This window comes from Pseudoliparis swirei, chromosome 17 (genome assembly GCF_029220125.1).
Source record: "Pseudoliparis swirei isolate HS2019 ecotype Mariana Trench chromosome 17, NWPU_hadal_v1, whole genome shotgun sequence".
Classification (NCBI taxonomy): Eukaryota; Metazoa; Chordata; class Actinopteri; order Perciformes; family Liparidae; genus Pseudoliparis; species Pseudoliparis swirei.
Window position 1 is genome coordinate 18,187,967 of NC_079404.1, and position 15,336 is coordinate 18,203,302.

At 47.2% G+C, this 15,336-nt stretch overlaps 1 protein-coding gene across 1 annotated transcript in view; it reads left to right on the forward strand.

The window, feature by feature from the left end:
- The first annotated feature begins 634 nt into the window (after window positions 1-634).
- Window positions 635-15,336, forward strand: part of LOC130207291 (glutamate receptor ionotropic, delta-1-like) — a 131,732-nt gene continuing 117,030 nt past the window's right edge. The window contains exons 1-2 of the mRNA XM_056435816.1: window positions 635-787; window positions 2,274-2,429. Of these exons, the coding sequence (XP_056291791.1) occupies window positions 709-787; window positions 2,274-2,429 (235 nt within the window). The 5' untranslated portion in view covers window positions 635-708. The remainder of the gene's footprint in view (window positions 788-2,273; window positions 2,430-15,336) is intronic.

The window sequence follows — 15,336 nt, forward strand, 5'->3', positions numbered from 1 at the left end:
CATGCAGGCTAATAGACTTGTTGTAACCTCCCACCATGTGTGTATATCGGCCCTTCATGCGTCTCTCTCCGGCTAGTCCAAATAATTTCTACCCGGCTTGTCGGGACAGCAGCCGGAGTCGTGAAGTCTCTGCAGTCACGTGATCGAGACAGAACTGACGAGTGTGTGTGTCTCTCTCTCTCTCTCTCTCGCTCTCTCTCTCTCTGTGTGTGTGTGTGTGTGTGTGTGTGTGTGTGTGTGTGTGTGTGTGTGTGTGAGCGTCTCTCCGTGTGTAGTTAGAGGGGTGTCCCTCCTCCACATTGTGTGTGTGCTGCTTGCCATGCTTTAGACGCGGGAGCGCAGGGGGAGAGGCGAGAGCGAGAGAGGTAACGCCGGTTCTCTCACCGGGCCACCTGTCCTTTCAGTCTTACCTCGGGTCCCCGTCGGTTCTTCCTCGTCTTTTTGAGCCCACCTTCCTGCGGTCGGCTTGTTTTTGCTGGTTTAAAAAAAAAGAGAGAGAAAGAGAGAGAGAGAGAGCGCATATCATTCTGTGAGGTTTCATGCGGATCTGGTCTGCCAGGAGGAGGACCGCGCTTCTGTTTTGCACTGGGTTTTGATCATCTTTTTTTTCTTTCTTTCTTCTTTTCCTTTTTTCTTTCGGGTGCTCTATTTGGACAGCATAGGACAGTCGAGCAGAGCTTGGATGAGCCGCTTCGCTGAAATCCCGAGATGGAGTTGCTGCTGATCTGCCTTTCCTTGTGGATATTGCAATGCAATTTGACCAAAGCGGACTCCATCATACACATCGGTAAGCGTCCGATAAAACAACATGCTGCTGGGCTAGACATGGTGTCAAAGGCAAAGCGCGCGGGGGTAAAGCTCAGCCCGCACATACTGCGTTGATCACAGGGTTTTGGAGAGAGGGCGGGATACACAGTCTATTCAGCTTCCATCCTGTGTTTCAGCCACACTTTGACTCTCAGGCGAGTTTAAAAGTTGTCGTTTTGTACACGACCACACCGCTGTCCTTTACTGCCACGGCTTTTTTCTTATTATCTATTGCAGTTATTTATTGATAAGCCCTTTTTTTCTGCAGACATTGCTTCTAACCCCTGTAAATCGTAAATTGTGTATTCAAAACACGGACGACAGTGAGAGGCTCGGTGTCCTACAGACGCTTTGACGACATTAATGTCCAATAGCCAAACGACTGAGGCTTTTTAAGACAGAGCTGCCTCTTCTCTGTTCCCGACAAGCCTCAACTTTCACCGGAACGTGACTGCAATGTCAAAAAAAAAAAGGCAGGCATGGGAGGAGGGGAGGTGGGAAGGGGGGGCGGAGTGGAGTTTCGTTTTGAGATGCAAGACGCATAGAGCCTCTTTGTTCTCAAACTTCAAACCAGAGCTGCTTTTTTCTCTCCATGATGATGATGATGATGATGAGGGGCGGCGAGTAGTGATTTAAACTCATCACGACGTGCAAATGAATCTGATCCGTTTGTCCCTGAACATTGCATTACATTTTTACAGTTTTGAATTCACACTCACACATGACGAATTGCTTTTTGCTTATGTCCCCCTGTCACGCGCACGTACCGCGTTGCCACTTATCATTACTGGCGTTGCAATCTCAGATAAAAATGTCAATGTCACTGTGAACACATCCAGTCTCAGTGCTCCTCCGCTGATGCTGCAGCTGCTGCTGCTGCTGGTGCTGCTGCTGCTGCTGCTGGTGTTCACAGTTTACTGCAACAGTCTGGCGAGCAGCAGGTGCTCAGTCACCGGCGTAATACAGAGGTGGGACTCCATCCAGATAATATTAGCTTATGTCCCGCATAACCTTTTTCTGTGATATATGTGCGTCCCATCATAGCAGCTGATGCCATAAACAGATGAAGAAGGGGGGGGAGTGAGGGGGCGGGCGGAGGGGGAGTCAGGGACAGTTAAGCTTCAGTATGCCTCCCCCAGGCCTATATTGTTTATTGTGGAGCGTCATTTATTTCCCAAGTTTGGCTACTTTATTCATCAATTAGCAGAGTTTGTGTGACGTGGCAGTGTCGCTCTCCACGGTGCTGAAATCTCACTCAGGCGCACATGTTGCGCAACTTCAGGGCGAAATAAACCACACAAAACGCGATCGTCACAACAATCATGCATCACTTTACGGCGCTTTATACAATAGACCGCCATAAATACATCTAACTATTTTAGTCTGAAATGGCAATGTCCGTAATGAAAGCACTTCACACCTCACCGCCTTTTCTCTCCAAGTTACTCGAGTGTTCTATTCAACAGGTGCCATTTTCGAGGAGAACTCTGCGAGAGATGACGAGATTTTCCAACTTGCCATCTCAGATCTGAGTCTGAACGATGACCTTCTGCAGAGTGAGAAAATCACCCACTCAGTGAAACTCATCGAGGCTAACAACCCTTTCCAGGCTGTGCAGGAAGGTAAGAGTGGTTGCCCCCCCCCCCCCAAAACCCCCCAGATAATTTCTTGCCCCTTCTATCTGATTATTCGGGTCCGCAGGCGCATCAGGAGAAAACGCTGCGCATGAAGTCCGATGCGTTCAAGATTGCCTTGATTTTGCACGTTTTTTGTCAGCTGTAAGCTGATTGCTGTTCATTTCACATGTTGATCAGGCACTCGCTCAGTGTTGATGCTCCGTGTGTGTAGGTGTGTGCGCGTGGCACCACTTGCGCCAAAGCAAGGTGTCTTCTGTGGTTGAAAAGCTAGGTGGAAGCATTGAGTTAGAGCACAGCAGCTAAGGATTGTATGTTATCTAAGAATAAAAATAATTTTAAATTAATCAAATGTTATGCCAGAGACCAAACACTCCACTTCTGTAATAGCATGAGAGTGAAACATATTTCCATCTTTTATATCTCTTTGAAGGATGAGCACCACATGTTGTTTGTGCACATTTCTCACCCTTAATATGTTTTTCGTTGGAATATTTTTGTTAGGACTGAGTGGTGTCTGAACCCAAAATGCAGTACTCCGAAGGCAGGGAATGAGGTAATGCCTAACGAGGCGTTTTAATGTCCAACAAGGCAAAATAGATGTATATCTCTATATATCTATAAATCTACCTGAATACATAAAACTCACAGGCTGTTGTTAAGCATACGTATTCAGGTAGATCTATAAGATATAAAATATACTTAGGGGCATTCGGAAGAGTAGTCAGAGTCCAGGCAGGGGGTCGTGGCACGGCAGGTCTGGAGTGAAAAAAAGGTGTCAGAAGAAAATGCAGCAAAGTACTGAAAACAGCTCTACAACGTACGGACAGCAACAATGTAGCTCAAAGCCTCTCCTGGTACTTGCCAGGTGAGTCTATGGGATGATCTGGCGAGGAGCAGGAGTGAAGACCGGGTTCTTGTAGTCTCTGGAGTTGATTCTAATTGAGAGCAGGTGTGCAGTGCCAACGCCCAGTCAGCTCGTCACCAGGGAGGAAGGCTCAGATGAGCCTGAGTGAGCGTGTGGACGGCGCAGTGGATAGCGCACAGGAACTCCAGCCGCAGAACGCAGAGGTGGCGGGTTCGAACCCCGTGGCGGGTTCGAAACCGTAACAGGACCCCCCCCTCTACGGGAGACCCCTGGCGACCCTCCAGGTGCATCAGGATGATCCCTGTAGAACTCTCGCAGGAGCTCAGGACTCATGATGAGGCCCCGGGAGACCCAACTGCGCTCCTCAGGTCCATACCCCTCCCAGTCGACCAGGTATTGGTACCCACGACCACAACGGCGCACTCGCATTAGCCGCCGCACCGTCCACTGAGGATGCCCATCGACCATCTGTGGTGGAGGGGGAGCAAGGGGTGGAGGTGTCAAGGGACATGAAGAGATGGGTTTTATCTTGGAGACATGGAATACTGGGTGGACCCGCTTCATGGAGGAAGGGAGCTGGAGACGCACAGCAACAGGATTGATGATACGCTCAATCCTGAAAGGTCCCAGGAACCGGGGCGCCAGCTTCCGGGACTCCACTTGTAGTGGCAGGTCAGACGACGAGAGATACACCTGCTGACCCACCCTGTACTGCGGGGCCTTGGTGCGCCGACGGTTGGCCCCTCGGCAAGCACGGGTGTTTGACCTTAGTAGGGCTGCACGGACAGTCCTCCATATTCTCCGGCATCGTTGTAGGTGGGCTTGCACCGAGGGGACGGCAACCTCCGTCTCCTGGGCCGGAAACAGGGGAGGCTGGTATCCCAGAGAGCACTCAAAGGGTGACATACCAGTGGCATCACAGACAAGGGTATTCATCGAGTACTCCACCCACGGCAGGTCCTTACTCCAGGATGACGGATGAAGAGCAGAAACGCATCGGAGGGCTGTCTCCATGTTCTGATTGGCCCGCTCCGCCTGTCCATTTGTCTGCGGGTGATACCCGGAGGAGAGACTGATGGTGGCGCCAATGCCCCTACAGAAAGCCCTCCAAACCTGGGAGGTAAACTGGGGGCCACGGTCACTGACGATGTCGGCTGGGAGTCCGTGTAGGCGATATACATGTTCCATGAGCAACTCAGCGGTCTCCCTCGAAGAAGGTAGCTTAGGGAGGGCCACGAGGTGCACAGCCTTGGAAAAACGGTCTACCACCGTGAGGATAACGGTGTTGCCCATGGACGGAGAAAGACCGGTGACGAAATCCAAAGAAATATGTGACCAAGGACGACCCGGGACAGGAAGCGGGCGCAGGAGACCAGCAGGAGACTGATGGGACGCCTTGCTTCGAGCACATACCGTGCAGGCAGAAACGAACCTCCGAACATCCTCCACCACTGTAGGCCACCAGAATCTCCGGCGCACAAATGACAGGGTGCGGGTGATCCCTGGATGACAAGCCACCCGGCTGGCATGGCACCATTGGAGAACCTGGGACCGGACCGCATCAGGAACGAACAGTCGGTTGGGGGGTCCAGTCCCAGATCAGGTTGAGTGCACTGAGCCCTCCTGACCGCTGCCTCGAGATCCGTGGTGATCACTCCAATCACCTGGGAAGCGGGAGAATGGTGTCCGAATCCCAGGGTCTCTCTCCGCTGAGTGCATCCGAGACAGTGCGTCAGCCTTAGAGTTCTTGGAACCCGGACGGTACGTCAGGGTGAAGTTGAACCTTCCCAGAAACAGGGCCCAACGTGCCTGACGGGAGTTCAACCGTCTGGCCGACCTGATGTAGGTGAGGTTCTTGTGGTCGGACAGGACAGTGGTGGGATACTATGCACCCTCCAACCAGTGCCGCCACTCCTCGAAAGCCTCTACAACAGCCAGGAGCTCCCTGTTGCCAATGTCGTAATTCTCCTCAGCTGGAGAGAACCGGCGGGAGAAGAAAGCACAGGGATGCAGTCTCTCATCGGAGTCAGATTGTTGTGAGAGAACTGCACCGATGCCAGTGTCAGAGGCATCCGTTTCTACTACGAAGGGCCTTGAGGGGTCAGGGTGGAGCAGGATCGGTGCAGAGGTGAATCGCCTCTTTAGGGTGTCGAAAGCGGTGCTGGCTGCAGGTGTCCAGGAAAATGGACGCAGAGATGAAGTAAGGGCTGTGAGGGGGGCTGCCACCCTACTGTAGTTTCGTATGAAGCAGCGATAAAAGTTTGCAAAGCCCAGAAAGCTCTGTAACTGCTTCCTGTTGGTCGGTTGAGGCCACTCCACCACCCTCTGGATCTTCCGTGAGTCTGGCCGAGTCTGTCCACCCTCAATTATGAATCCCAGAAACTCTACTGAGGGAGCGTGGAAGGTGCACTTCTCGACCTTGATGAAGAGGCGGTTCTCCAGGAGGCGCTGGATGACTTGGCGGACATGTTGGATGTGTTCCCTCACTCCTGGAGAACACCAGGATGTCGTCCAGGTAGAGAACTACAAAAATGTCCAGCATGTCCCTCAACACGTCGTTCATCAATGCCTGAAAGACTACAGGGGCATTGGTGAGGCATGACGAGATATTCATAATGCCCCCGTGGAGTCTTGAACGCAGTCTTAAACTCATCCCCCTCACGAATCCGGACGAGATGGTAGGCGTTCCGAAGATCCAACTTTAAGAAGATGGTAGCGCTCTGCAGAGGCTCAAAGTTGGAACTGATGAGGGGGAGAGGGTACTTGTTCTTGACCGTGATCGTATTAAGTCTCCTGTAGTCAATACACGGCCTGAGGTCTCCTCCCTTCTTCTTGACAAAGAAGAAACCCGCTGCCATCGGGGACCGAGAAGGACGGATGAGACCCTCGGCCAAGCACTCAGAGATGTACTTGTCCATGGCTGCCTTCTCCGGGAGTGACAAGTTGTACAATCGACTAGCGGGATAGGCTGCGTCCGGGAAGAGATCAATGGCGCAGTCGTACGGACGATGGGGAGGCAGAGAACGCTCGGTCCATACTAAAAGCGTGTCCCAGGTCATGGTAAACAGGCGGAACCGTAGACAGGTCCGGAGGGGAGGGAGTGTCAGACGGAGACTGTGAGGTGGAGTAGGTAGCAGCACGGAGACATCGGGCGTAGCAGGCGGTACTCCAACTAAGTATGCGCCCAGTACTGTAGTCAACATGGGGGACATGCAACTCCAACCAGGGTCGGCCTAAGATGAGAGGTGTGCCAGGGGACGGCAACACATAAAAACGAATGTCCTCGACATGATTACCGGACAAAGTCATCCTGAGGAGTGCAGTCTGGTGAGTAATAAGACCGATCTTGTGTCCATCAAGAGCAAAAGCAGGAATGGGCTCAGTCAAGGCAATGAGAGGAATGTTAGCCTGACTGGCCACTTCCTGGTCAATGAAACTCCCATCGGCACCGGAGTCAATGAGGGTGCCGACTGTGAGAGCCCCTCCCTGCCAGTCAAGATGGACCTTGAATCCATCAGGGCCGGTGGGTGTGGGAGAACGAGATTCGGCTCACCTGGAATCCCCTGGTCTCCGGTGAGCCTAATCTTTTGGCCGATTGGGACAGTCGTCTCTGATGTGACCCCTCTGGCCACAATACATGCAGAGACCCTTGGTCCTCCGGTGCTCCCTCTCTGCAGCAGACAGACGTAGTCGGCCGACCTCCATTGGTTCAGCACCTGAGTCTGAACCGAAAGTCTCAGATGGACGAGAGAGTGGGAGTCAAACGCGAGGAGCCTTGATGTGAATGTGCCCTGGTCCTCCTGCGCTCACGGAGGCGTTCGTCAACATCACTGGCAAGGCTGATGAGACTATTGAGATCAGCAGGCTTATCTCTAACCAGCTCATCTTTCAGAACCTCCGTGAGGCCATCTCTAAAGATACAGCGCAGAGTGGAGTCCTGCCATCCCGCGCTGGCTGCGAGTATGCAGAACTCGATTGCATAGGCAGCAACAGTGCGAGAGCCCTGTTTGATGTGGAGTAGCCGTGAGCCTGCATCCTGACCGGCGACGGGGTGATCAAAAACCCTCCTGAACTCCTCCTCGAAGTTGGCATAGTTGTGTCTTGTCCCCGGGTTGAAGCTCAAGAAAGACTGGACCCAACGAAGAGCGTCCCCGGTAGTATGAGTGGCAATGTAGGCTACCCTGGCCGCATCGGCGGAAAACATGCTGGGCTGCATCTCAAAAACAAAATTGCACTGCAACATGAATCCCCTAAACTCTGTGAAAGCCCCGTCATAAGGTTTAGGGCTAGCTAAGCTAGGCTCCCGGGCTATAGGACCCGGAGGGGGAAGTGGACCCGGAGCTGTAGTGACAGGAACTTGCGGGGCTGGTGAGGCTGCGGCACCCAGAGCAGTCAACTGGGTGGAAATGGTGTTCAACTGAGTTAGCAGGGCTTGTTGGTCGCTGGCTAATTGCAGTAGTTGTTGAGAGTGGGTCCGCTGCTCCCAGCAACGCTCTGCATCATACCAGAAGCCTCACGAAGTAGCCGGGCGTGGTCAGCAAGCACCTTGTCTTGGCGTTGAATAGCAGCATGGGCAGAAGAGAGGCCCAGGTGGAGAGGCCTGATCTCCGGAGTTAGCTGAGTTCATGTTGGCCAGATCATCTGTTAGGACTGAGTGGTGTCTGAACCCAAAATGCAGTACTCCGAAGGCAGGGAATGAGGTAATGCCTAACGAGGCGTTTTAATGTCCAACAAGGCAAAATAGATGTATATCTCTATATATCTATAAATCTACCTGAATACATAAAACTCAAGCTGTTGTTAAGCATACGTATTCAGGTAGATCTATAAGATATAAAATATACTTAAGGGCATTCGGAAGAGTAGTCAGAGTCCAGGCAGGGGGTCGTGGCACGGCAGGTCTGGAGTGAAAAAAAGGTGTCAGAAGAAAATGCAGCAAAGTACTGAAAACAGCTCTACAACGTACGGACAGCAACAATGTAGCTCAAAGCCTCTCCTGGTACTTGCCAGGTGAGTCTATGGGATGATCTGGCGAGGAGCAGGAGTGAAGACCGGGTTCTTGTAGTCTCTGGAGTTGATTCTAATTGAGAGCAGGTGTGCAGTGCCAACGCCCAGTCAGCTCGTCACCAGGGAGGAAGGCTCAGATGAGCCTGAGTGAGCGTGTGGACGGCGCAGTGGATAGCGCACAGGAACTCCAGCCGCAGAACGCAGAGGTGGCGGGTTCGAAACCGTAACAATTTTTTCTGCCTCATTTGGTGCTCAGAATACACACACCTTCACAAACCACCCCCGAAATTAGTAATTAAATTATGTTTGTCAAGGTTATGTCTGAGTCATAGTTGTCCCATACAGTTGCCTGGAAAAAGTGATTAAAATTGTTCCACTAAAATAAATCAGTAAGACTTTAATAGGTTCTCAGGGACCTTCCGAGGCTGTTTATGTCCCCTGCAGTTCGTTAGCAGCCTGTACTTTAGTCCCATGTTGCTAAAAGGCTGGATGAGTCATTACTATTCATAGTGCTCTTGACACGCTCAGAAAGATGTACATCCTATTGCCATTTAGCTGTGGTCCTCTCCAAAGCCTCAGATATATTCTAATTCACTAATACTTATGAAAACTGAAATCCTGATGAGGCTCACGTGAAGCGATTTGGGATCTTGAAGTAAAAGCAATCGGAGAAGACATTCCAGGTTTCTGCTGCAAGAGATCACATTTAAAATTGTATCACACACAAGTATGACTTTGCTTATTTACTGGTTGCTGTTGCTTGAGATGCAACACTGTAGTAATTAAACAGACTTGTCTGCAAATCATTTTCCATCTGAGCAGTGCTCTGATTATTTCAGTCGTGTAGTCAAAGCCAGAGTTTAACCCTAGACACTTGGGGAATAGTTTACACAATGAACTCTGACTGCTAATTACCTCAAAGTGGCTTTCTTTAGACGACCCCCCCCAGATAATAATTTAAAACAATGTAACATCTGTTCATATGCCTAGGGATATACACAGAGGTTGCTGATGATGCTGTAAAAAAAATGTGAAGAGAATTTGAATAATTTCCATGAGAAATAACAAGCTCTGCAGTTCCACAGTTCCTCTGCTTGTATTGCCTTTTGTTTGCCTTGATTGGGTATCATTTAATACACTTAATTACTGTTTATGCTTAGACTCCTGATCATCACATATTTGCGGAAGTGGCTGATTAGGGGCATTCAGTTTCTGGAGAGAGTTGGGAATGACATGCCGTCTTTGACCTGAGGATCAATGGGAGGCCCGTGACTCTTGCACTAGCCACACGGCGGGGCGTTGAGTGACAACGGGGATAAGTTGACCTTTTGCTTTGCTCTTTTGTTCGCTGCCATCCCGCTGTGAGTGGCAGGAAGGAGGACCTTCCCGTCACATGGCGAAGAGGGAAGGGAGGGTGGGCACACACGGGGGGACGGGGAGTGAGTGAGTTAGTTAGTTAGGGGGAATGAGCAAGCGATGATGGAGGTGAAGAAGATAGTGGCTGTCGGCTAGAGGAAGGGAGAGAGATTAAGTGTGAGGAGAGCAAAGAGGATAAAAATACCTACGAGTCACAGCGGAAAGGCGAGAAGAGAATTATGATCAAGACATGAATAAACATGAGTGGACAAAAGAAGAGCAGGGTAAGAATTAAGATGGAAGGGAGGTGATGAGGAAAATGTACCGGCCAAGTGAGAGGAGGAGTTGCAGTGTCATGTTTGTCCTCATTTAGCTTCTCTTGTCCTTGCACAGGCGGAACATATATTCACGAGAATATCGCACCGCCACCATGCATGCAGACACTCCAAACTATTCCGTCCTCCCACGCTCGTATCGTTTAGAGATGACAGCTCAAGGCTTGCTGGATATACTGCTTGACCACACAACTGGCAGATGCTGTCCTATTCATAGGCTGGAACAACTGGAGAGAATGAATAGGGCGATTTCAACACCGGGAGCAAAAAAACTCAGAGGAATCTATCTATCTCGGTGGTATCTTATCTGAAGCCTGTCATGAGGTGGTTAGATGCTATGAACTTGCAATACTGTCACGGAAAGAAAGAAAAAAACACCTCACCCCGTATTTATGCTATTATCTTTTCAGTTCTTGTACTTTCTAGAGATGGAGATAATACACTAGCAAGGAGGATTTTTAAAAACCTGTTTCTCTTTCAGGGAAGTTTGCAATGGGGCCCATAATGTGGCTGTGCATGATGTTACAGCATGTACTGCCATTCTGATCAATTTGAACATTAATGCCTCACTTATCTAATAACAGCCAGTCATCACTCTGGAGAGCCACTCTGGCTCTCCCAAGGATGTGACCATAAAGTCAGCAATAACCTGAGGAAGTTTATGTGCAGAGCATGGCCACAGCCTATTACGGTACCAGTGTCATCTGAAGTTAGGATGCACTGTTGAATGTCTCAAGAGTATAATATGCCTGATGAATGGCGTCTAAATCAGGCTGTGACAACTTTTATAAGAAAGGAATGTGCATTCCTGACACATATTGAGAGTTGTGCCCCAGATTATCTTTTCCCCTTGATTTAAAACTATAAGTCTGTCCTCTAGGCCAGATAGAAGTACGTAAGAAACAAAGCTTTAATAACTTTTGTGTTGTTTCGTTTTCTGTCTTGCATTTTATTCAAATGATGTGTCAAAGGGGACGGCAAAGCTGCCAACCTTGTTGGTGGTTATGTAAATCTGAATTTATGCATATTTTAGGTTTAGCCTGTGAGGTGGATTGTTTTTGACTGGTTGCTCGGAGGATGTGTTCACACGGATTACCCAATGTAAGGATTCACCCGTTGGAAGGATTGGGATGGGGTTGAACCATTTATTGTTTGTGCAAACAAATGTAAAATGTTGTTGGCATCAAAGCACTAAAGGCAAGACAAATAATGAAAACACCTCATAAAGACGATGCAGTGGTTTTCATTCCGTGGTCCGGAGATTCAAGGCCGTCACGATCATTTTAGGGCGTCGCCAGAAGGTAGTGGAGGAAGAAATTAGTGAACATATTAAAAATTAAGTAACGCATTTTAGATTGAATGTTTTTATTACATGGCATTGCAAGCTCCAGTGATATAATTGCCTCAAAATCAATTTAATTTAATGTTTATTAGAGTACGCTGCATGTGAGCTTCTGATGGGTGATTTTTTTCTGGCGGGTCATTAGGAGAGAAAAAGTTATGTAACGCACATGAGATCCCCCGAGCCTGGAGCACAATGGAAAACGGCTAGGGGCTATCTAAAACCGGGTAGGAGAAAAGTTCAACCTGATTTTGGCAACTCAAAAAGGTTGAGACAACTGCTCTAATGCGCCATAAAGACACCTAACAGAGATCCACAAAGGCATCATCACCATTCCAGCTCCGCGTGCCGCTTGACATTTTGACCTGATGATGACACTAGATGAAAAGTCATAGGATCACCAAAGTCATTAGGATTCATTCTCTTGGAACTATGAGTGTCTATGAATTACCAAATTGTATGCCAATCCATCTCCACTGACATCAGGACAGCAGGAAGTCTCTCATCATCCGCCGGAAACTAAAAACACATCTTTTCTGACTATACCTTGAATAAAAACAGATTAGCACTTCACTGGCAATTGAATGGCACTTACTTATGGTATTACTATGGTATTACTATGGTATTACTGAGGTATTACTATGGTATTACTTATGCTATTACTTATGGTATTACTTATGGTATTATTTATGGTATTACTTATGGTATTTTTTGTAGTTTGGCATTCTTGAAGACATCTTACTGTTTTGATTTTTGTTGTTCTGAGTTTGTACTAATGGTTGAATATACTTATTATAAGTTGCTCTGGATAAATGTGTCAGCTAAATGACATGTAATATAATGTAATCCAGTTGTTCTTGAGACTTTTCATTCTGGCCCCAAAATGGTGGACCGACCGACGTTAGCTATATAGCTTTGCTAAAAAATAAATAAACTAATCATGAGGGATATGATTAACATACATTCTACATTCTGGGGTGTGTACAGATTATTCTTATTGGTATTCAATTAATCGTGGCCCACCTTTCATAGCAGTGGTTTGAAAATCCTTTTTTATGGGCTGTTCTCGTAGGTTTGTCAAACCCCTGCAGGTTCCCAGTTCATTTTAAAACATGCACTTAGAAAACATAGCCATCTGGACACAGTGAGAGGAGGTAGAGCCCGGCTCCTCTAATGTGCAGTAATTTGTTTTGTGTTCTGTCCCGTTGAGTCCTCTTCACACACCGCACCACTGGTGACCCTCCATTCCCATCTAACCTCTGCCAAGGTAATGTCAAGGAGGATTTTATAATTTGCTCTTTCTGGCCCCGTAAGCCAATCGACTTGAAAGTGAATTTACAGTGAAATTCTTCTTTTCCCCTTGTGCTCAATCTGTGATGACAACAGTTGATATAAGGGTTCCTTTAAAAGTGTTGGCATAGGTAATGTTATGTCCTCCATCTGATGGTCTGCTGATGACAACTCATTACTCGCCGTGCTCTAAATGTGATGGAAAGCTGCCCTTTCACTATTATTGTCCGGGTGAATTTTATAATGCGGCATAAATCATTGTAATTGATTTGTTTGTTTTATTACTTTTTACCAGCTCTACGCAGGGGGGATGATCAGGCCATTTTACCGACCAATGTTAATTACCCAGGGGTTATTTATCCGTCATAAGCACCTCAATGGGCTGTATAAAGGCCTGCTGGTACCATAATCAGCTAAGTGATGTTGCGGCAGAGGCATACCCTTCGCCATTTAATCCCTTCACACTGCAAGGCCCGCCACTTAGCATGCGTGTAGGTTTAACCTCTAGTTGGTTTCATACTGGTCGTCCAATTTCTGGTAAAGAAAATGTGTCATCCTTGTTCAGAAGAGCAAACGTGAGAAAGGCGGAGTATTACTCTCTACAGGCAAAATAGAAAAATGATGGCAGTTACCAAAGGAAATATGGTTAGAAAGATTAGCTCGGCCAGTCTGAACACAGAGCATGAATCTAGACAGCTTATAATGTAAAATGGTTGAATTGTCCAGCTTCTGCCAGCCCACTTAATTTAGCTGTAGGATAAACAAAACAAACCGAGCCCCAGGTCATCTTTAGATCTGCAGTGTGTGCTTTGCTCCAATTTAGGGAATAAATAAAAACAATAGTCTAATTTGCTCGGTTCCTTTGTATAAACACAGAATCATACAAGAGCGCTCCGAAGGTTTCGAACCAACACTTCCTTCTCTTGCTTGTTTCCTTCTTTATGATGCAGCACCAGCAGCGTGTTGGCTATTGCTTATTGTTTGCTTATGTCGTTAATATACCAGTGTTCATTAAAATATATACAAGCAATTACTATGAAATACAAATCATGAAATATTGGTTCTGGCTGGAACTAGATATTTTATAATAAAAAAAAAAAATCTCAATTAATAAAAAACCCATCGCCTTCAGAGATGGCTTCATCCGGGAGCATAGCACCACACACACGCATGGCAATTATTCTTCAGATGACACGACTAGATTATGTCTATAAATCTATGCATGTTTCTCATGAGCTGCTTCTCAGGCAATGCACGTGCCGACGGGAAATCTGGAGCGTGATTGCCGTGTTCACACAGCTCCAAACCCATCCCACCCGAGGGTCAGACGCTCCAGGGTTTCAAAGAGCATCTTCGCTTTGCCACCAGCAGCTGGTTGAACTTTCAGTTACTAGTAGCAACCACTAATGTCACAGTTGCACGGCAGCTTTGCTGACATTGTGGAATCCACCCTTTTGTCAGATCTCCAGGCAAATACAGACGGACAGACTTATTTGATCTACTCCACAAATACCCTTGTTGGTGCTTCATCTGTAGCCATACTCTTTTTAACACCGCGGCTTTGTGGCTGCCAGCCATCTGCTAATGTGTTGCTAATAAACCATTCAGTCGCCAGGTCGGGTTAACTGTCCTGCATTTCACCCTTTTTAAGTTTACTCTTGTGTATGTTTACAAGATGTAATGCTGACGTAGAGCTTCCACTGCTGATAGTTCCTATCAGATTCAACCCCTAGTCCACACGTTGGTGAATCCAGTGTGATGGAAGGAGAGGTTTTGCTTCTAAGTGCATCGTGGTGTGTTTGTGCACATGCGTTTGTGTGTGTGTGTGTGTATGTGTATGTGTGTGTGTGTGGGTGTTTGAGGTTGTTTTATCAAAGCGAGTTGCATCAAAGCAAATTGCATGCACAGTGAGGACAGAAGACGACGCTTTGTATGCTTTTTAATAGTGCAGATAACAGTTGTACACACACACACACACACAGACACACACACACACACACTTGAAATGGATGTCCGGCCTGCTATTGACCTGAGAAGTTGTGTCTCGACTTGAACCGCCATGCTTGGTTTGAGCTCCACACACAGTGAGAGACGCCCCTCATTGCTGCTACACTCAAAAAAACGATTCAAGCTCTTCTTAGAGGTGACACATTTAAATATTGTTTGATACATTTAAATAAATCAATTACAAAACGAAGATATTTATATTGAATGGGTGTAACAAAAAATATAGGAATACTTTCATTTATTAGATTTATTTAGGTTACACTCACAAAAACGATTCAAGCCCTTCTTAGAGGTGACACATTTAAATATTGTTTGATACATTAAAATTAATCAATTACAAAAATAGATATTTATATTTAATGGGTGCAACACAAAATGTATGAATACTTTCATTTATTAGATTTTTTTTTTTTTTTAGTGAGTGAATTTATATTTTGAGTTGGACAAACACAAATTAATTTAATTTAATGAATATCGTTATTTTATTTTAGATGTATTTGATACAAATGAGTTGGACTAACTTAATTACATTGTATTGCACTGATGTGCGAAATTTGAGTTGGAGTTGCATATAATTATTGGATGGAAAACCTGCCAACAATTTAATTGAGTTCATCCAATGAGTCATTTCTTTATACTTGTGTGGACTGTTCATGTATCTGTTGTGTAACAGGGCAACAACAAATGTGT